Here is a 23,771-nt window from a genome sequence, read left to right on the forward strand (position 1 = left end):
AAATTTACATAAGCTACACACATCAGCTAGTTAGTATTTGTAACTTAAAAATTATAACTGGATTTTTTTTCTTTCTATCTAATCCATTTAAATTTGTTGAAACTATTAATGTATTAGGATTCATTTATATCATCTTTTGTGCTTTTTGTCCTACCTTTTCTGTTTCCTCACTGCCCATTGTTTTGTTTTGTTTTGTTTTTGCTTTCTTATAGATTAATTTTCATTTTGTTTTCCTGTTTATCCTCCCTCTACTAGTTTAGAAGGTAAAACTCAATTTTTAACTTTTAGTGTTTACCAAGAAATTTAATCTGCATAGTTAACAAAATCTAAAGTTAGTATCTTTACTGTCTTCCTAAACACCAGAGACTTTTGAAGAGTTTGATTCCTCAATCAGTTAGTGCCTAGAATTTTAATTTATCTCAGTTTAACTCCAAAAATAGCTATTTTATTGTATGCAGTCAGTATTTATTTAGACTTACCCACAGTTTATCATTTTACTATCCTTGAAAGGTAGCTGGCTCTACAATTCTAGATGGATGGATTGATGGTTATTTTCCCTCAGTATTTAGTGATATTCTTTCATTGTCTTCTTGCTTTCATTGTTGCTTCTGAAATCATAGTTGTAGTCTGATCAGTATTCCTTTGAAGTTAATCCTTTGAAGCTAATCTGTCTCACATTGTTTACAGTTTTTATCTTTGGTGTTTTATAATTAAAGTCATTGTAACACAATGTGGATTTCTTTTATTTTTTGTTCCAGTATTTTTTTTTTTTTTAAGATTTTATTTATTTATTTGACAGAGAGAGACAGCGAGAGAGGGAACACAAGCAGGGGGAGTGGGAGAGGGAGAAGCAGGCTTCCCGCCGAGCAGGGAGCCCGATGCGGGGCTCGATCCCAGGACCCTGGGATCATGACCTGAGCTGAAGGCAGACGCTTAATGACTGAGCCACCCAGGCGCCCCTATTCCAGTATTTCTTTTTTAACTTCTTTTTATTATACTGTATGCATTCATTGAGCTTCCTAAACCTGAAAATTAGTGCTTTTCATGAAGTCTGGAAAATTTTCAACCGTTACCTCTTTTAAATATTGCATATCGCTCATTTTCTCTATTCTCTCCTGTAGGAAATCATCACATTCTGTTCTTTGTATCTCTTATATCTGTTTCATATTTTCTGTCTCTTTTTCTTCAGTGTGTTGAATTCTGGATAGTTTCTTTAAATCTGTTTTCCAGTTCCCTAATTCTTGTGTTCACACCATCTCTAACCTATTTATAACCTATTGAGTTTTTAATTACAGTTTTTTTTTCATTTCCAAAGAATTGTTTGTTTCTTTCTCAAACATTCCTGGTCATTTGGGATAGTTCCATTGTTTCCTCTTTCTCTTTTCTTAAAACATATTAAATGTACTTACGTTCTATATATGATAATTTCATATTTTTCTCCTTTTTTGTGGCTCTAAATCTAAATTTGTATATGTTGTTTTGTCTGAAAAAGTTACAGTGATTTGTTTTCTAATAAGATCAGTGATTTTGGTTGAGTTGGTATTCTTCTAAACTTTATTTTGGGGAATTTTTATTTAAAATATGTACCCATAGAGAAGATACTGTTTTTCTGTTTCTTGAACTACCAGTTTGTTTCTTGGGGCACGACCAACCCTGGATCACTTCAGTTTTCATCTTGGGTTTCCTTCCTCTTTCTCCCCTGTCCTTCATTGAGTGCACACACACATGCACGTACACTTACTCACAGGTAGTGTGAACTTCATCCTTGAACATATGTGAGTGTCAGCACTCCTAGAGGAGACTTTTCTCGACAGATCTACTTGGAGTTAAGAAGGGCACACTGAGGTATTTTCTAGTTTACTCATTGAGAGTGGTACCCTTTGGGGGTTCATCAGTCCTACTCTTCATCCAGCTCAGTCCCTGTTACGAACTGAATTGTGTCCCACCAAATTAATATGTTGAAGCCCAAACCCCCAAAGTGATTGTGTTTGGAGATAAGCGCCTTTAAGGAGGTAAGTAAGGTTAAATGAAGTGGAGCCCTAATCCCATAACACAGCATCCTTCTGAAAAGAAGAAGAGACAACAGAGCACTCTCTCTGCACTTGCACACACAGAAAAGTTCATATGAGGACACAGCAAGAATTGGCCATCTGCAAGCCTCACCAGAAATTGAATTTTCTGGAATTGTGATTGTGGACTTACTGCCTCCAGAACTGTGAGGTAACAAATCACTTTTGTTTAAGCTACCCCATCTGTAGTATTTTGTTACGGCAGTCAGAGGAGACTAATACAGTCCTGGACTGTGTAATTCCTGTCCCCCGTGTAGACCTGGCTCCTTAAAACTGGGGCCCTTCTAGGCTACAGGGGTGGAGAAATGTCTGTAGGACAGTTACTAATTCCCAGTCTAAATTATGGTATGGAATTTCACTCCTATCTGCCTTCAGTTGTTTCCATTTATTTACCATTACTCAGCCATGAATAAAAAAAAAAAATAGTTAAATTTTTTCACCAGTGTTCTTGATATTCAGTAGCTAGTGAGATTTCCCTGTACAGAAATAGCATGTTAAACAAGTATGTGTTGATTTTATTATATTAAAATTTACCTCCAAAAGAAATGTCCATATTCTGGTATAAAAAGCGATATGTTTCGTTTTTAATTATTGTGCCAAATATTGTCCATTTGATTATTATCTGTGAACTAATTTGATTATTTCTATTACTTCTGTTGGATTCTTTCTTTTTACTGCTTGTGAGCTACTGAAGATGAGTAAGAATATAATAGTCTTGTTCTGAACCTGGATCACTTTTATCTGAATACTTCATTTTGGATTATTTTCTTTTTAGGACATTACTGTGGTTTGTGAATATGTAAATAAATGGATATGTAGTTAGAGGTTAGATCTGTGGTATTAAACCAGAAGTGCCCTAAAAACCTGGAGGAGTCACAGATGCTTCCCAGATACATCGTAGATTCTCTTCTTTGCTCCTGGAACATGTAGGCTTTCCATCTGAACACTTCCATTCACTTTCTGAACTGTTTCTTAATGTACATTTATTTTGATGTATTAGGTTCTGGTGCAAATTAAAAGTAGAGGGTTTTATTGCTTTGGAATTTAGCATAATGACTTCCTTTCCTGAAACTACCCTAGAGGTTCCTTTTTTGCCATTTGGTGCTGTAAGTCTGTATCTCAGGATGAAAAATACCAGAAAAATATTTTAAATATTCATTCAGTTAAAATATTTGAAGCTACCATTGTGGAACATGTATTTTCTAGTAGTTCTTAGTCCTTCAGAAAAGTTTTAAAATCATTTCATTAATTTTCGACTCCAGTAAATACGGATATTAATAACGTGCAACTCAAGGTCACAGAATGAATGGAAGGTTAAAAATCGGTCATATCACTACCTGCTCTTCCTTCTCATTTTTAAAATTAACTTAAAAACAGTGCTTTCTTGTGATTGATCTGGCAAAATTAACAAAGCAGTATTTCCTCTGATATTTTCATATTTATGTTCCATAAAAAAAAAGAAACTGACATTTTCACATGTGATGCACTGCCCAGAGCGGTGAATTAATAAGTACACTAACGTCTGATCCTCACAAAAATTCAAGATTCAAATGGTCTCTGCAGAAATAATCAAAATTGATTTAAGATAAGTAACCAATACTCACATTTGTATAACACAGCTTATAGATTACAGTTTACATTGTACTTTTAAGTGCCTTATGTGTAATTTAATCTTACTTCATCCTTGTAACCAAGACTTATACACTTTGTTCTTTGGAAAAAAAGTAAAGTGGTAGAAATACAGGGAATATAGTGTTTTGCTCACCTAACATTGAGCCAGCAGCATTAGCTAGATAAATAATTCGTTTTTTTTTTTAAATCCATAAATGTCATGAAAATCCACGGTATAGATGTGTCCCTCAATTTTTCTTTAAAAAAAATTTTTTTTAAAAAAAGAATGCTTCATGTACTACAAAGATTAATAAGTCAACATGTGAAATTTAACCAAAGATTAGTAAGTTTCAATATGTGAAATTTCTGTCTTTTAAAATATTCTTTTTTTTTTTTTAAAGATTTTATTTATTTATTTGAGAGAGAGAGAAACAGCATGAGAGGGGATAGGGTCAGAGGGAGAAGCAGGCTCCCCGCTGAGCCGGGAGCCCGATGCGGGACTCGATCCCAGGACTCCGGGATCATGACCTGAGCCGAAGGCAGTCGCCCAACCAACTGAGCCACCCAGGCGCCCTGTCTTTTAAAATATTCTGAATTACTAAAGGTATTTACTACTGTTTCAGACTGTGCCACAGGATAGAAAATAATATGGGGCGCCTGGGTGGCTCAGTCGTTAAGCGTTTGGCTTCAGCTCAGGTCATGATCCCAGGATCCTGGGATCGAGCCCCACATCGGGCTCCCTGCTTAGCAGGAAGCCTGCATCTCCCTCTCCCACTCCCCCTGCTTATGTTCGCTCTCTCGCTGTCTCTTTCTCTGTCAAATAAATAAAATCTTTAAAAAAAAAAAAAGAAAGAAAATAATATGAGTGTGGCCAAGGTTAAAAGGCCGATAAATGCCTCTAGGGAACAGACTGCTGTATGATTTGAGGTCGCTGAGAACTGTCAACACACACACACCAAGCCAGAGTGGTCCAGCCTTCACTTAAAGGATAAAGGGAATACAAGCCCATTGCAATGCATTTAGCCCTCCTGGCCAGCAAAACCACTCCACAGTCAACATGGGCAGTATTAATACTTTTTAAAAATGGAAGTGAATACAGAATATGTGGTTCCCATTATTCCTTTGGAATAATTGTTTTCCTCCCTTAAACGTAAAAAAAAGAAAATCAAGTTTGATTGAGACCAGGCAGGCCTGGAGAAGTTTAGCCTTCATAGCAAATAATTTATCCACCATGTATGGGTGAAAAATTTGACTATAAAAGAAGTCAGTGTCATCTGCAAATTTTATTTCTTTCATGATATGTCAAAAATCCCTGAAGATTTCACCAAAAAACTATTAGAACTAATCAACAAATTCAAGTAAAGTTACAGGATATAAAATCACAAAAATCAGTTGTGTTTCTATACACTAACAACAAGAAAGTAAGAGAAATCAGAAAGTGAAATTAAAACAATTGCACTTAAAACTGCATCAAAAAGAATAAAATACCCAGGAATAAATTTAACCAGATGTACAAGATTTGTACACTGAAAACCAGACATCGTTGAAAGAAATTGAAGAAGACATAAATAAATGGAAGGATAATCCGTGCTGAAGGATTGGAAGACTTATACAATTTATAAAAATGTCTGTACTACCCAAATTCAGAATGATTACTGTAGATGATATGTGTTAGCTAGATTGTGTTAGTCCCTAACAAAATTCCAATGGCATTTTTTCACAGAAATAGAAGAATCCTAAAATTAGTATGGAACCACAAAACACCCTGAGTAGCTAAAGCAATCTTGAAAAAGAAGAACAAGGCTGGAAGCATCACACTTCATTATTTCAAAGTATATTACAAAGCTATAGTAATCAAAACAGTATGGGATTGGCATAAAAACAGACACATACATCAGTGGAAAGAATAGAGAGCAGAGCCCAGACATAAACCTGCATGTATATGTGACCATATGTGACCATATGGTTATTTAATTTATGACAAAAGAATCAGGAATATACAATGGGGAAAGGATAGTCTCTTAAGTAAATGGTGTTGGGAAAACTGGACAGCCACATCCAAAAAAGAATGAAACTAGATCACTATTTTATACCATACACAAAAATTAAAATGGATTAAAGACTTCGTTGCATAACCTATAACCATAAAGCCTCTGGAAGATGGCACAGGGGTAAGCTCTTTGACATTTGATGATTTTTTTGTATTTGATACCAAAAGCAAAAAGTGAGACTACTTTAAAAAGCTTCTGTACATCAATAAAATGAAAACTGTGGAATGGGAGAAAATATTTGCAAATCATATCTGATAAAAGGTTGATATTCAAAATATATAAAGAACTCCTACAACGCAATAGCATAAAAGCAAAAATTCAGTAAAAAATGGTCAGAGGAACTGAATAGACAACTTTCCAAGAAAGTCATACAAATGGCCCACAGGTGCCTAAAGAGGTGTTCAACATCACTAATTATCAGAGAAATGCAAATCAAAATCACAATGAGACATTACCTCACACCTGTTAGAGTGGCTAGACAAGAAATAGTAAGTGTTGGCAAAGATAATGGAGAAAAGGGAACCCTCATGCACTCTTGGTGGGAATGTAAATTGGTGCAGCCACTCTGGAAAACAGTATGGTGGTTCCTCCAAAAATTAAAACTTGAACTACCAGAGGATCCAGCAGTTCCACATCTGGGTATATATTTAAATGAAACCTTATCACTATCTGGAAGAGATATCTGCACCCCTATGTTCATTGCAGTATTTACAATAACCAAGATCTGGAAATGACCTAAATCCATCAGTGGTTGGATAGAAAAAGAAAATGCGATTATATATACACAATGGAATATTAAGCAGCTATAGAGAAGAAGGTAATCTTGTCATTTGTGAAAACATGAGTTTTCACATGGGCCTTAAGAGCATTATAAGTAAAATAATGCTTATTATAATATAGTTAGAGAAAGACAAATACTGTACGGTCTCACCTATATGTAGAATCTAAAGAAAAAAATCAAACAGAAACTGAACAGACTGGTGGTTGCCAGAGGTGGGGGTGGGGAGTGAGTAAAATGGGCAAAGGGGGTCAAAAATTACAAACCCGTTAGAAAATAAATTAGATCATGAGATGTACAGCATGGTGACTGTAATTAATAGTACTATATTGTGTATTTGAAAGTTGCTAAGGGAATAGATCTTAAAAGCTCTCATCACAAGAAAAGAATTTTATAACTGTGAAATGGTGGATGTTAACTTACTGTGGTGACCATTTTGCAATATATACATATATCACATCACGTTGTACACCTGAAACTAATGTAATGTTCTATGTCAATTATATATCAGTAAAGCTGAGAGAAAAAAGTCAATATATGAGGTTAGCTAGATTGAGTTTAAAAGTTTCTCTATTGCATAGATGTAATTCTCGACTTCTATGAAATTGCTTATATTGCAAAAATTACAATTCTACAAAGAAAATATGTTCGGGCGCCTGGGTGGCTCAGATGGTTAAGTGTCTGCCTTCGGCTCAGGTCATGATCCCAGGGTCCCGGGATCGAGTCCCGCATCGGGTTCCCTGCTCCTTGGGAGCCTGCTTCTCCCTCTGCCTCTCTCTCTCTCTCTCTCTCTCTCTGTCATGAATAAATAAATAAAATCTTTAAAAAAAAAAAAAAGAAAATATGTTCTAAATGTTTTTAAGGTTTAATATAATGCATTCCCTTAAAATATATTTGTAGAGAATTTGAAAAGAAAGCCACAAGTCAAATCACTTTTTAAAAAAACTTAATGTACCCTGAAAGGCTTAAACAGCTTTTTTGGAAATGTTACCTTTTTTAAGAAAATAGTTTATAAAGTTACAGTAAGACCACTGTCGCAGAATTTTTAAAATGTGGTCAATTGTATATTAAATTTGCTTTAAAAATTAATTATACATCAAATAAATAATTTATTAAGATAGAAAACATTAATGTTTAATTGTACTAAGCAAAATTTTGATGCTAAGGAATCTGTCCTTCACTTGGAGTCTAAAATTTATAACTAAAACCAGCAGGTGTCACTGTGATAACAGATTTTTTTTTTTTTTTCCCCCTCCATCGAAGCAGCTCTGTGTAGATGGGTGTATACCATCTATGAACAAATATGTGTAAGAGATAATTTAAGTTACATTACTGAACAAAAATACTAGAATGTAGGAAAGTATGTACAGGATTTCTGGAGGGTTAGGAGTACTTTTGAGAATTATATTTTTTTCCTTTCTTCATCTCTCAAACATACAGATCTTTCATTATATTATTGATGTGAGGGTTTTATTAGCAGTAAAAGTATATAGTAAAAAACTCCAGGTGATGTTTTGGACTTTCTACTGAAGTATAGACTAGTGCACAGATGATTAGGTTGCAGCTGTGTAACCAAAACCAAATCAAGAAACAGCATTCCCAGGAATGTTTTCAAATGAATTTTGAAAAGCCCTTGGTCCTTTCCTCCAAAGTGAGGTAGAGTTATAATTTCTAAATGAATGTTTAGAGACCAAAATATGTAATTGGTGGAAAATAATGGGAATTGAAGATCTGGTTGTCAGGGCATTTTTTTCCCCACCTGGTATAGAAGCCAAAGTAGAATTTAATGAGTATTTATTCACTGGAGCATTGTGTAGTGTCTGGATTTTATTCCAAGAGAAATACAGTCAACATAGTCCTCAATCTTAAAGGACTTTATAATCAAGTTGTGCGTATATGATAATAAAATAGAAAAGCCAAGACAATATGATACCAAGGACCATAATATTAATATATCAACGACCATTTTTTGTGTGTGTGTGTGTATATACGTACACACACCCCAGTGTGTTGTGTGTGTGTGTGTATACGTACACACACCCCATTATATACAAGCAAGTAGTTTATGATTAAAATAAATGAATTCCAGGTAGGAACTATCTTTGTGAATTGTAAACAGAGAATCATTCTATTATTAATACAGATAAAACTTGAATTGATTAGGATTTAGAGAATGCAAAGAATGGCAAAATATTTCTGGTTCAGTTTAGTTCAGTAAACACATGGAACACCTATATTCCAGCCACTCTATTCCTCAATAGATATCAGAGATAAAGAAGTGAATGAAGCTTGGTCTCCACCCTTGTTTACCAAAAACATAGACAGAAATACTCCTGGCAAATTCAAATGACAATTTATAGATTCTTCGATGTTGAAGGCAGTGATAGGGAAGACTAGGAATTGGAAAGCGCACTGGTTTGAGAGCCAAAAGACTTAGGTTTTAGTCATGCTTCCGTCACTAAATTTATACAGGGACTTAAACACATCACTCAGAAAATTTTCACGTCATTTCCAACTTGAGTGTTTTGTGTTTATCCTGTAGGTAATGAGACTATTAGAGTAAGTGGCACTGTGAAAGTTACAGGAAGGTTACTGTGTAGACTCAGATGTATGACTGACTGATAGAGGAAATTACTAGCCTGCTCATGGATTTTGAGAACGTAGCTGAAAACAGCAATGCCTAGTCTAGACAGGGCAGGGTTAGAGATGAAGATCTTGGTTTGGAATTTAAGGTAGTGGGAATTCTTAACATCCATATATAGATATGTTTATGTGCTATCTATATTACTTATGCCAATTACTAGCACGTTTCAGATTGAGATATTTCCTTTTCATATACATTCTTAATTGTTATCCGAAGTGACCGAATTTTTGCTTTTGAGAATATCATCACTATAAAAGTAAAAAAGATATTGAAGGGTCTTCTCTTTACCTTTTAGATATTTTGCTTTTATGTAATTAGTGAGAAAGTACGATGGGGTTTTATTAAGCAGCTACCCCTCTTTAAGGATTTCCTGTTTCCTTTCCCAGAAGACTAAATTGTTCAAGGACAAAGAATGTGTTTTATATCCCATGCTGAGAACATGTGCTGACTGTGTATTAAACAAGGGAAACTCCATATTACAGAGCTAGTTATGGGTTTGGTTAAGGAAGATTTGAATTATCCTCGCTGTTTACATTTGTGTTTTACCAGTGATTGAATATGAAGAAATACATAGGCTGGATTAACATGTTCCATTATTTTTAGTCTACACCATCAGGATTCTGGTCTATCGTCACCTAATTTATAATATTGCTATTTCTCTTAGGAAAATTTTTAAGGTGAACTATATACTGCAAAAGTAGAAACTTGAAACCTTACCTTTTTGAAACACACACACACATAATTACTCCCAATTAACCAGTATAGGTATTTTTCTAAAATTTAGGTCATCTGTTTGGAACTTGGAATGAATCTCTAGATGGAAACAATGATGTACATAGTGATTAGGCGCTTAGCTCGCCCACAAAAACTATTATGTCTCAAAATATCATGGGCCAATAGTACTACCAATAGTGTATGTAATGCTATAAGCCACTATATTTAATTTTTTTTTTTTTTTGAGAAATGTACCTAGAGTTTCAACTTGAGAGACCTGGAATGAACCCTTCTTGCTGTAGCCTGAAAGTAATGTTCCCCGGTAGGACCAGAGGAAGCAGAAATCCCTTAGTTCCTGAAGAGAGTCTAATACAGTTTAGGCCAAATCCTTCTTTATCCCCAGGCCTGGCTCCCACCAGTCTGCTTGCCTTTCCATTGTTATACTTACTGTCTCAAAACAGAATGTTATCCATCTCGTTTCCAGATGAAGTCACGGTTTCTCTTATCTGGTGCTGAAGAGATTTTGGAATTCTTAATAGGATTTGTTGAGAATAAGAAGCAGACGACAGAAGAGAAGCACCCTCCACTACCACCATCATGCACTCGACACATATCTGTAAATGTACTCAGGTGACGATGATAGTTTTTTTAAACCCATCACTGGATAAAGTATCTTCATTTGCAGAATCAATGAACTTCAGACACTTTGTCTGAGGTTCTCTAAGTGTGGGATGTTCTTTGAGGTGACTGAGTTGGCTGTGAAGTTGCTGCCTAGGACTTACAATGGGGCTTGAGAAATGACAAGTGGCTGTAGAGAGCAACTCCCAAGGGTTTATTTTCATTTCCTTTCCCTCCTTTCTTGCCCAAACTGGCCCTGCCGTCCCAGACCTGGGTTACCATGAAGTGAGTTAGGGTGGTGGTAGAGATCCCAGGTCCCAGTGGTGTCTACAATTATAAGATGATAATAAAACACCTTCCTGTATCTGATATATGTGTATCTTTTGTGTTGATCCTGGGTTTATTGTCTTATAATCTCATGTAGGTATCTTCTTAAGGACCCAGAGTGAGACTACTTGAGTCCTGGAATGCCTGGACATTACTGTCAATCACCTGAGAAAGTGGTGATTCTTAGGACCAGGTGGGTTGAGAACCTCTCCCCTCCTCTCCCCTTCTCATCTGGACTTTCAGAAGTCTAGGCACACTTGGTAGCATTTCTTGGGGTTACAGATAACCCCTGCCACATGGAGCTAGTCAGGGAATCTTCTTGATACGAGTGCTTGAGCCAAAGATGAGCGAGTTATGTTTTATAAACCAGATTATCTAGTTATATTTTATGACTGTTCCCATTTTGTAGCCCCCAAATCCTCAGTGAAACCTTTTTTACATGATCTCAGTTGTGTGGGGGGAATTGGGGAAGGAGGTGTCCCTTGGCACAAAGTACATGGTGGTGAGAGTAGGGAGAGATCTCCAAGGAGCAGGTGAGCATTGTGCCCACGAGGCCTGGTTACTGCTTTTCAGTGGAGATTTCATCTCCAGTGCCCACCTAGGAGCATCTAGATTTCATTTTAGTAAAGAAAAAGGCAAGTTCCCTTTTTAAGTGTTAGGGAAAGGAAAACAATGATAGTAAGTGAAAAGTAAGAGACAATACTCATCGTTGCTGTGGCCCACTGACTGGCTGAGCCACGTCTAGATGCCCATTTGTATGCTACCTTGTATCTCAAACAAGCAGCAAAACAAAACCTAGATTAAATGTGTACAGGAAAAAAAAATGCATGTTTCAAACATTAGTTATAATCAATTAAACTAATTTTATTTCTTTTATTTCTGTTTTTTCAGATGAAAAGATAAAAATTTAGAGATCATGCAAAATCATTCATTTAACATATTACAGATGTGTTATAACTACCATCTAGACCCAAGATGCCCTCCAGAGGCTCCACATTTACCCTTAGCTCCATTTATCTGCTAACGTTTATAGTAAAATACCTGAAAATTTGCTGTCTCCACTTACCTGACCTTGTATTCTCCTTGAGACCTTTCCAGCCTGCTTTTCAGTACCACTCCTCCACTGAAACCCCTCTTGTCAAGGTCACCAGCAACTCCATCAAGCCAAATCCAATGATTGGCCCTGAGTTCATATTATTCTACCTCAGCAGTTGACACAATTGATTACTCCCTCCTTCTAGAAACACTTTCTTCACTTGGCTCTCTGATCGCCATATATTCCTGGTTTGCCTTCCACCTCTCTGGATATTCCTCTTCTTTCCAGCCTCTAATTTTATATGTGCCTCAGGGTCAGACCTCCAACCTAGTCTCTACCCAACAGCCATGACTTTAACCAGCCCCAATTTCTATCTCCAGCCCTGACTCTTCCCCTCACACATTCAAAAATCTGCCTGAGAAGCTTATCTACTTAGATAGCTAACAGGTATCCAACTTCAGTGTCTAAACAGAACTCTTGATTCCCCTTCTTCACACACTGTTCCTCCCCTAGTCTTCCAAATCTCAGTATGAGGCCCCACTGTTTATCCAGTTCCTTGATTCTTGTGTCACACACCCCATCTGTTAGCTAAGTTGGCTTTGCCTTCATAATATATCCCAAATCTAACCACCAGTTTTTACCAACTCACTGCTGCAATTCTAGTCTAAACCACTATTGGGTTTTTCAACCAGACTCCTGCTTCTTAACCAGTCTCCTTGCGTTTGCTTTTGCTCCCCACCCATTCATTTCCCTCACTGCAGCCATGTGTCTTTTAGAAAGCACGGACCAGATCACTGTCATTCACCTGCTTACAACTAATGGCAGTCTCTCCCACTCAACAAAATCCACACCCCTTGGCATGGCCTATGAGGTCCCATCTATGTCACGTTTATCTCCTGCCCAGTGCACATTGCTTAATTTCATCTAGTTACGCTAGCTTTCTTGCTGTTCTTCAAACATACCCAAACTCATTTCCACCTAGGCGCCTCTGCCTGACATGCTTTATCCCCATATCCAATCAAGACTCCCTCCCTCACTTTCTTTAGTTCTCTGTTCAAACATCACCCCCTCAGAGAGGCCTTCCCTGGCCACTCAACCTAAAATAGCACCCTCACATTTGTATTTAAAGTCCCCTGACTAAAATATAAGCTCCATGAGGGGCAGGACCCTTGTCTGTCTTACCCATTCTGTATTCTCAGTGCCTGGCATATGGGACTTATTGGATGGATGGATGGATGGATGGATGGATGGATGGATGGATGGATGAATGGATGGGTGGATGGGTGGATGGATGGATGGTTGGGTGGATGGATGGATGGTTGGGTGGATGGATGGATGGTTGGGTGGATGGATGGATGGATGGTTGGGTGGATGCATGGATGGGAGGCTATGCTGTAGTCTAACACTCCACCTAGATTTCTTCATACCTGATTTTTTAAGGTGTAATATGAAAGAACTGAGGGATTTCTTTATAGCTTTATTCTACATTTGGTAATGGATTATTTAAAAACCTTTAAAGATAATACATCCTTAAATTTTTGAATGATAATGCCAGGCATAGATATTTCATAGAAATGGCTTTCTCTTTACCTACATATCTAGCTATAGTAATATATTGTTCAAGGGGAAAATGAATTCTCCACAGCAACTATTGGAAACTAATGTTGAATCATAATAGAGACTCTAACTAGAAAATTTTCAGTACTTCTCATTTCATTAACAAACCATACAAACAATAACCTCTATCAAGAGGAGATCTGACAATTGTAACATACATAACTGAATCAGACAGAGTGTTTGAGAACCACGAGAGGTGGGATAGCTGAGGCAGTGAGAGTATTCACTGTGAGTTCGGTTCCACCTCTGCTACTCATTAATTAGGTAACCATGGGCAAGTTACTTAGCTGCTCTGTGCCTCAGTTTCCTCATCTGTAAAATAGGAGTGGTAAAAGTACTAAAACTTACCTCGTAAGTTTGTTCTGAGGATTATATGAGCTAACTTATGTAATATATTTACAACCTAGCCTGACATATGAGCGCCATTTTTTAACAGTTTTATCATCATCATCGATTCTAGATGTCCATTTGGGAATTTATTCTTTGCAACCCATCCATAAAAAGGTTGATAGGTCATGATTGTAACTAGTTTAAGTTTCTTAAAGTGAAGTCCATAGCAGTTCCCCCTGGAGCACTTAGCTGGATTAGACTGCTTTCTATGATCTTAAAATACATATTAAAGCCAAAGAAATGCTAGTTTTGTAAATCCTTAGATGGCACACCCATACAGCTGGTACCACAAATGATGTCACATTTCAGGAAGATCGGCTAATATATTCCATGGAATCAAAGGTACTTCTCAGGATGAAATGTTTTACTTCTAGTTCCCAGGCTGGTCTTTGATTCAAACCCAAATTAGAGAAAAACCTAGCCTTTCAAACAGGTCTTTGCTGAACCGATTTTGACAGCACTTAATTGACCAGAGTTATTTATTACCACATTTAGTAATTTGGGTGAAATTTCTCATTTCTCAAAACAAGTTTTGCTTGCACCCTTTCAAAAGAATGTTTTTGGTATGTGGGTAGGTTGTCTGGGGCCAGCCTCTTATCTAGAGCCAGATTCAAAAAGTCTGAGTTCAGCGAAGTGACTTAGACCGCGTGCTTTTGTTTTGTTTTGTTTAATAAGCATGTATGGATCTTGCTAAAACACAGTGCTGCCCCCATCCAAGAACAATGCCGCACACATCATTTCCTGAAATAATGGAGTTGGAAGGCAATTATCTACTCACGAAACAGGCTGAAACAACAGTTCCTGATATTCTTCTCAAATACTTGAACTTCCCAAGGAATCCGGAAAAAATAATTCCATGAGCCGGTGTTGTGAATGAAGGTATGACATTTCAGTTTCCTCCACTGGAATCCAGTGACCAGCAGTAATGAATTACTACCCACTTGGCATTACTCAGAGGGGCTCTGGCCGGGTAAGTTGTTTGTCTTTGCTTTGGGAACACTTCTCACTGCCTTATAGCCTCTTGTGAGATGGTGGCCTTGGGTCCTTTTTTGTCCACTTCTGGGAACCATCCCAGAGATTACCTGCAGCTTCTGGAACTATACTTACTTATGGCATTGTTCTTCTTTTACTCCCTAAGAGAATTTGGGGCTTCTGTTTCAGGCTTTCCGATAAGAAATGTGCACTTTCTAGAGAGCATGAATATCCATTTCATCAAAACATGTTTTTGAGTAGTGTGAGAGCTTTTTTTGAACCGTGTGGGTCCTTTATCTTCAGTGCAGCTTGGTAGATATTCATAATAAGAGCTGTCTTCTCTGTGATCCTTAACAATCTGGGCATCACAGAGGTAGCCTAATCATGTTCATAGCAAACAAGAGAAATGAAGACTTCTAATATTTAGACATTGCCTTCTGGAATTCTCATCTGAAGGAAAACTGGCACAATAAATGATTTCATCATGGGTTTTCTTCTTTGTGTCCTGAGAAAAAATTGGGGACAGTCATGGACTCTGAGCCTATATAGTTTGAACTATGCCAACTATATGTCTTTGGAAACTTCCAGAAGATTGCCTGTTTGAAATTTCATCTGAATATTGGACTTTGTGTTGACATATCCTCCCTACGAAATAAGAGGTATAACGTATCGTGTGTAGGTGTTGCAGGGAGTGAAAGTTAGCAGAATGAAGAGAAACTCGAGACACTGTCACATTACTTAGGGAGGTTGCATAAGCTGTCTCCGGAAGTTTTTCACAGTAGGGTAGACTGTTTTCAGTCTGGCTTGTTTAGGTATTCATAAATCTTCTCCCTGTCTGGAAGCATGGGTATTGATTTAGTGTCTTTTCATTATGATACATCAGAATCAAATTGTTGGTCATGTTCTGTAGTGAAATATATAACTTTTAGAAGTGTGGTGTGAAATTTTGCATTTAAAATGATTTCTGATTGTGTTAGAAATTGACCAGTTCTTCGGAAACAGTGGAAATAGCTATATTGAGGTTTTCTTCCTTTAAGATATCATTCCATCTAGCCTGGCCCTTACTTGGCCAACCAATGTAGTTGGCAGCTTCATCTAGCTCCTCCTGATGCCACATGTCCACATTAGAGAATTCCTTAGCACTTGACATAGTCTTCTGACTCCCACTGACCCTTTTCAAATTGAGAAACTGTAGATGGAAATGGTCAATTTTTTTTTAATTAAAAAGGTAATAGATAAAATTAAGACCATCGAAAGAAGAGTCCATGACAACAACGAAAAGCAAAAGTAGGGCCTGTGCCCATCACATAGGACTGGATGGAAAGCAGCTCACTTGTGGTTCTGGGATTGTGGCTAAAGTAGCCTTTCTGGGTGGAAGAGGACCAGGCATGAGGTCTTGGCACTTTGTTGCTTCTGTGGAGTGTGCTGGGGCCAGGTTTTGGTGGTCTTCAGTCTAATTTAAGAACTTAGAGAGAATGAACTGTGTCTGGAGCCTTAAATCAGTTGTCTTTGTTGTTTTGGCTGTGGTCTGTATCAGTGGAATCATTTTTGGCTTCTTATCTTGGCCCATTCCCAGGACTGGCTTAACACAATAGTTAGCCAATTCTACAAATTCCAGTTACTTTAATGGTCTTTATAATTACCTCGGAGGGAAATCACCAGCTATGAATAATTAACACGTCTATGAAGCACTTAAATCCTAATTGCTGCCATACATATTTAAGGATGGGTGCTTTAATGTTTTCTCGTACCGACCTTGTTTCCTCAGTAATATAGCAATTCAGTAAGATACAGTATAGCTTTTCAGATACCAAGAGTTTCTTAGCCTTTAACAACCAGGTACGTAACAGGCTGTAGGCAAAGAAGGAAAGTTAAATTAGAGTTTGTTCCTCATTTTCAACTCATTGTTACCCAGACTGGATAAATGATAAATTATGAATCTGTATTTACCATAATACCTTTTTATAAGCATTTGCTAAGATAGAATGCAATTGTTTTAAAGCAAGGTCTATCCTAGACTGTATCCAGGGGGCTGCATTGCTGATCCAACCAACATTTATCTGGTCTTTATGATGTATTTTGCAAAGTACAGGGGATGTAAATGAAGTTTAATCTGTAGCTACTGCCTATATAATATTTTAGGTAGAGAAGCAAAGACTAACCTAAATGAAATAGTTGGAACACAATTTAAAACTGAATTTTAGAACTCTTGGATTGTACAAAAGTCACCGTAGGCTGAAATAGTTCATTCTTTCTTCCAAGGAAGCTTCATGGGAGAGGCAGAATGTCAAAGATAAGTGGAATATAACTGGACAGAAAAGAAAAGGGACAGAAACATTTTTGGAGCCCCTTGACTGTCAGACTCTTTGATAGTAGCTTCATATACATAATCTCATTAATCCAGCAGGGTAGACATTTATATCCCTGCTTACACTGGAGAGTATTAAAGATTGGACAGGTTAAGTAACTTGCTCCAGCTTATATAGCTAGTGAGCTGCTGATCAGTAACGGGTTAAGACCAGGGGCTCTGAGTTCCAGGCACTTTGGGATTTAAATCCCAGCTCCTCTGCTAACTGGCTGTGCTTAATTTCTTAGTGCTTCAGTTTTTTCACCTATAAACAGGGGAGATAAGAAGAGCTGCCTCGTAGGTTTAATGCGATGAATAAACTATTTAACAAGACAAAGAATTTAGCCATTTCTGAGGTACTGTAACCAATCAATAAATGTTTAAATATATATATATAGAGAGAGAGCAAGCATTTTATCTGCTAAAGAAAAGTGAAGTCCCCTTCATGCCTGAAGTAGGGTTGGGGTGAGGGAGGAAGGAAAAAGAGATTGGATAAATCGTATGGAAGTGAATTATATAGGCCCTTAGGAGCTAGATGCCATAGGGGCCAGAAGAGCCAGCTCTTTTATGGACGGGAGAACGGCATGGTGAGAGTGTTGCTTTAAACAGTGTATGGGGTAGGGCTGGGGGGTGCTGGAAGTCTACTTGGGAAGCTGCCAAGTAAAGCACGAGGGAATGTGGTCCTGCTTGGGGGGAAGTAACAGAAAGCCAAAAGAAAGGACACCTATGGGAGCTGGTGTCCCTGGTGGTACCTGCTCACTCAGGTGACAGCAGGACTGCTGGGCGCTCAGTGCTGTCCTTGCTGCTCCTGGGTGCTGCCCATTCCTCATGCCGCCCCGCTTCTCGGCTCTAGACCTTGAACTACCAAAGCTGCAGTCAGCTTTAACCAAAGATGACCCTGTCTTGAGCAAAAGAGAAAACTCAATAATGTTTTATTCTAGATAAATCACAAAATAAAATGAATGAGAGGCACCCCTGGGTGGCTGAGTTGGTTAAGCGATTGATTCCGGATTTCGGCTCAGGTCATGATCTCAGGGTCCTGGGATCGAGCCCCATGTCGGGCTCTGAGCTCAGCGGGGAGTCTGCTTGGGATTCTCTCTCTCTCTCTGCCCCTCCTCCGGCTCATGCTCGCACTAAATAAATAAATAAATAAAATCGTTTTAAAAAATGAATGAGAAAAACAGTTTATTACAGAGTTTCTTAATAGTTCTTTGGCTTCAGCAAGCCCCACATACTATTTAAATGCCTACGTATCATTTACTAAAGATTTAGTAAATCAAATCAACACTTCTCAAGCTGACTTCACGTTTTGAATTTTATATCCTATGTTCCCCGTTTTTTACATTTCTATCCAGTGACATATGTCCAATACAGTAATGCCTCAATCTTCTTTCTTAGCAACATAGGCTAGTGATTACACCGGCTCGGTCTTATAGCTAGCTACAAAGGTTAATATCCAAAGATTAAAAAAAACGGGGGACATGTATTAGCTGAATGGTCCCTGAGCAAATCCTTTGTTATTAAACTAAAAGCTATCATCCATAGGTCTTGCTGATCTATCAGAGGAGCCTGAGTCTGATAAATGATTAATAATTAATGTATGTTCAGCCAGAAGCTCGAGTTAAAACCTACAAGAATTGTAATAAGAATATGATTAATTTTAAAAGAGTGCGTAGAAATGCTTAAGAATACAGAATTAGAACCAGGCAGCCCCGGGGGTCAAGTCCTGACCTTACTCCTCACCTGCCAAATAAATCTTGCACATTACTTTATCCTCAGCCTCAGCTTCCCTCATCTGGGGCCTCCGAGGGCTAGAGGGGGTAATATTTGTATAAAACAATATCTGGCATGTAAGGGGTGCTTGGGTGGCTCGGTCAGTTGTGACTGACTCTTGGTTTCTGCTCAGGTCATGATCTCAGGGTCCTGGGATTGAGCCCCGTGTGGGGCTCTGTGCTCAGCGGGGAGTCTGCTTGAGATCCCTTCCCTCTACCTCTCCCCCTACCAGTAAATAATAAAATAAGTCTTAAAAAAAAAAAACCAATATCTGGCACTTTAACAATGCTCAGTAAATGTTTCTTTGTTTTGTTTTGTTTTTGCTCAGTAAATGTTAGTACTTAAAGTGGATCCTGCATTATACTTTACGGAAAAAACCTTGCTCACCTATTTATTTTATTTGAACTTGTCAGTCCTGTGCAGTAGCAGGAAAGGTGTTACTATTCTCATGTGATGTCGAGAACTGAAGTTCAAAGAGAGGCAAAGTAACTTAACTAAAATTCTCTCCTCTGGGTTTTTCAGCTGTGCAAGGAGCCCTGGCTTTCATGGATTTAAGAGCCAGTCCCTGATAGCAGCAGTTTCCAAGTGCCAGTCCGGGGACAGCGAGAATACGTGACAGAGTTCTCCTGTCGGCACCATTCAGATTCTTGGGCCAGATGATTGGTGTGAGAAAATGAGGGTCAGTGTAGGGAGTTTTAAACAGAGTTAATTGTATTCAACTTCAAGGACTCTGCCTTTTACTCTAAGGCTACATCTTTCCTGCTTTTTGATGTTAAAATATTCTTACAAAATGATGGCAGAATGTGAGTTATTTTTTGTTAACCTCTCTGCCTGGTGTCACAGAACTTAAACAAAACCACCTTGGGCCACAAATTTTGTTTTCTAATATGTGGAATTTAAGAAACACAACCGATGAACATAGGGGAAGGGAAGGAAAAAATAAAATAAGATAAAAACAGGGAGGGAGGCAAGCCATAAGAGATGCTGAACTGAGGGTTGCTGGAGAGGGGGATGGGGTCACTGGGTGATAGGCATTAAGGAGGGCATGTGATGTAATGAGCAGTGGATGTTACATGCAACTGATGAATCACTAAATTCTACCCCTGAAACTAATAATACATTATATGTTAACTAAATTGAATTTAAATTAAAAAAAAAAACCTAATACAAAATTTGAGAAGGGATTCTAACTCTAGCGTGATTTCATTATTTTATGTCTTAATGGTTTTAAGTTCACAGTGTTATTTAGTATGTCCACATTAGGCCATAAAATCAGGCCCTTGGATTTGTGTGCAGTTTTACTTCTATGTCTTTCTCTTTTTTTTAGTATCTAGGTTACGGATTCTTAGCCTTTTTGGCAGAAATTGGTCATTTTAGGAATCTAATGAAAATTATGGATTTTTCTCTCACTTCCATCCCTAAACATGCACATACACAAACAATTATTGGTATAAATTGAGCAGTTCACAAACTTGGTGATATTAAAACCCAGGAACCTCTAGGTGGCTCTGGTTGTTTGTTCATGTAACCCATTTTGTTTGTGTGTTTCATCTTACTTCTTTTTCCGTGTCAGGTATTAGGGCTTACACAGGTGAGATTGGTTTTACAAGGGTAGAAGGTTCAGTGTCAGGACTCAGTGTTTATTTGGAGGTTCCTACACCATGTGTGGTTTTTCAGGTAGAACTAGCATTTGACGGAAGATTGTGGGAAACAAGGACTCTTACGTAGAGTTGGTAAGAATAGAAATTAACATAGCATCTTTGGAAGGCAATCTGGAAATATCTATCAACATTTAAAATACAGATACTTGTATTTGTATGTTAAGGCATGTATACAGAGATCTTTGTTGGGGCTTTTCATATATGAGCAAATGATTAGAAACACATAAATATCCATCAGTTTGGAACTAGTTAAATAAATTATGGTATATTCATATTAGTATACAATGCAGCCATGAAAAAGGTTGAAGTATTACTATGACAAAATGGAATGATCTCCAAGATATGTGAAAATGCATTTTTCAAAAAAAGAAAAGCACACATCTGTGAATTTGGATATCTCTGGAGTATACTCTAGCAGCTGGTCGTAATACTGCCTTGGAGGTGGGGACTGGGAAGCCAAGAGTCTGCAACAGGAGAGATACTTGCTTTTTTGGTTTATTGCAAATGTGCCTAAATGATTTTATTTATTATTATTATTATTTTTTTGCCTAAATGATTTTAATTATGTCCTTGTATTACTTACTCAGTTTTTTTAAAGGTAGCTTAAAAAATTAATTCCTTTTTTAAGGTAACTTTAAAAAATTGAATTAATTTTTAAAATTACTATGCAGTATGAGAAAAAAAGGTTAGAGTATATTTAGGTTAAATTGCCTAAATGAAAAGGGATGAAGGGGCACCTGGGTGGCTCAGTCAGTTAAGTGTCTGAATCTTGGTTTTGGCTCAGGTCATGATCTCAGGTTGGTGAGATTGAGCATCATTGGGTCAGGCTCCAAACTCAGCAGGGAGTCTACTGGAGAGTCTCTCCCTCTGCCCCTCCCCCCACTCATGTGCTCTCCCTGTCAAATACATATGTCAATCTTAAAAAAAAAAAGGCAAGATGCAAAATAAACAGACTTTTCTTTTGGCCTCATTCTCTAATGTAGGAATGAGGGGGCACCTGATAGCGTTAAGAACTGATAAATGAATAAATCAAAGGAAATAGCTGTTCACACAGCATGTGGCCAGGCTAAGGAATTTACCACCACAGGCAGTTATGGAGTCAAACATTGTGGCTGGAGCTTTTTTTCTTTCTTTCTTTTTTTTTGGAAGTCTGGTCACTTCTGTCCAGTCATAACATTTGTAGTTATGCAAGAAAAGATAAGGATAATCAAATCTGATAGTGCAGGATGTAAGCTGATCGTTGGAAAGGAAGGAATTTCTCCCCAGCCTCCCTTCTTTTTTGGCTTCTCCCAATGCCTCAGAATAACATCACACAATTAGCTAAGATCACTTTGAAGAATTGACAGTACTTCCTCTGAATCATTAGGTATTATCCATGGCCAAGGGAAGGATTCCAGACCTGACAGGGCAGCAAAGCTCATAACTCTTTTTTTGCACCCAGAGTAATGGCCCCTTGAGTTCAGAGGTAAGCATTTTGGCAGGGCAGCCCCCCTGCTGCTGAGTTGCTCCTGCCATTCCTGGGGAAAGTACACGTTCAAAGGGAAAGAATGGGTTTCGGTTCTTCTGTGGAGCTGGCAATCTCCTGTAAACAACAAACACTAGGTTGTTGAGGGAGGGACTGAATAGATATTCAGGAAATAATTCATCCTTTTTTCTCTTCCTCTTTCCTTCTTCGGCTACAACTTGTAATGAATCCCTCCACCAGGGGGTAGACAGAAGACATAAACTAGCGCTTACCCATCTCATTTCGCCCCAGTTACAGGTCTGCTGTTGTTACTGCTCATGTTTATCCACATGACTCAAGAAACACTGCACCCTTCCGTGTACCTGTCTTATGTTTAAAGATTAACAGTAGAATGGATCCAATGGACTTGGATTTGAGCAAGTAAATGGAGTGTAGAAAAGCAGACCATGTCAATGGGAGCAAGAGGAGTTAGACTTAACAAGATCCATTGCAGAATGACTCCATTCTGTCCCTCCCATGTGATCAGGTCATTTAAGTGCCTAATCACATGAATAAGAGGACCCTCTTGTTAAATGGGATTTCTCTCATATTATGGAATCCAGTAGTAGGCAGACAGGGTGTTTGTTAAATGTGCAGGACAAATGTGCTTCCTTATTTCAGTGCTTTGCTTTGACAGCCTTTTCCATCAACCAGCAGCTGGATGAGCTGGAGACAACAGAGTTAGTGACCCCCGGCCCATCTGGTAGCTGGACACAGGGGGACAGCATCTTGCGTATCCCACAGACATGCTTTGAACAGTGGGTCATCCAAACATCCAAAGCCAAGAGTAAGTGTATCTCCATCATTATTGTGTGACTTAATAACACGCTAGAAAGTTCTAACTGAACTTTAAAAAAAACCCTCTCATTACATATAATTATAATTTCTTTTTTTTGCTATCCAGACCCACTGGCACTTGCAACCTTTTCAGGAGACCCATTGCATTTACTTTCTGTGGCGATGGAAAGGTGCTGTATCTCATGCCCAGTGGAGTGGCTGTTAGCCACATAAGACTCTTGAGCACGTGGGATGTGGCTACTGGGAATGAGAACTGAATGTTAATACAATTCAACTTTAATTAACCTGTGAACAATAACGCCATCTGAACTTTAGCACTCCTTACACCCCCATCCCATGTTGACATTAGCGTCCCAGCAAGTGACATAGCCATTTTCATCCTTCTTGGGCAGAGCGTTGGCTCCCTTTTCTGTCATTAGGATTTAAAAGCAATACTAAGATGTCATTTTGCTGTTTTCACAGTTTTAGCGAAAGCGATACAGTCCCATCACTGTGGAAAGGCTCCGCTTGTTACTCAGAGTCCGTCAAGAGGCCTGCCCTTCAACCTAACACCTGAATAGCGATCTCAGTGAACAACCTTGGTGAGGCCTCTTTTTCTAAATGGAATAACCGTGAGTGAAAAATCTAGGAATCTAATGTTTGCATAACCAAGAGTAACACAGGGTACTAGGAAATTCCATCAGTAAGCCAAGCAACTTCTTGGCAGCAGGGACCATGTCTTTTATCTGTTTCCTTAGTTCCTAGCATAAGTTTTAATAAGTGTTTCTCAAATGAGCGAAATAGTATGTGAAGGGATAAATTAATATGGCTCAGAAACAATGCTGGTAACGGAACACTGACGAAGGTATCTTTATTAGCAGA

General features: G+C 38.1%; 1 protein-coding gene across 2 annotated transcripts in view; it reads left to right on the top strand.

Annotated features, from left to right (window-relative positions):
* The window catches only part of BLOC1S5 (biogenesis of lysosomal organelles complex 1 subunit 5), a 67,817-nt gene extending 44,326 nt beyond the window's left edge, over window positions 1-23,491 (top strand). The window contains exons 5-9 of one of the 2 annotated variants that reach the window (XR_014147529.1): window positions 10,352-10,497; window positions 10,910-11,005; window positions 14,531-14,825; window positions 22,750-22,899; window positions 23,373-23,491. Coding sequence is in view for 1 of the 2 variants with exons in the window: in XM_081827702.1 (XP_081683828.1) it covers window positions 10,352-10,355 (4 nt within the window). In the remaining variant the exon portion in view is untranslated. Of the gene's footprint in view, window positions 1-10,351; window positions 10,498-10,909; window positions 11,006-14,530; window positions 14,826-22,749; window positions 22,900-23,372 lie in introns of those variants that run through there. The other variant, XM_081827702.1, reaches the window with a different exon arrangement.
* The last annotated feature ends 280 nt before the right edge of the window (window positions 23,492-23,771 follow it).

The sequence above is a fragment of the Leptonychotes weddellii genome, chromosome 8 (genome assembly GCF_054177405.1).
Source record: "Leptonychotes weddellii isolate Sample4059 chromosome 8, ASM5417740v2, whole genome shotgun sequence".
NCBI classification, from domain to species: domain Eukaryota; kingdom Metazoa; phylum Chordata; class Mammalia; order Carnivora; family Phocidae; genus Leptonychotes; species Leptonychotes weddellii.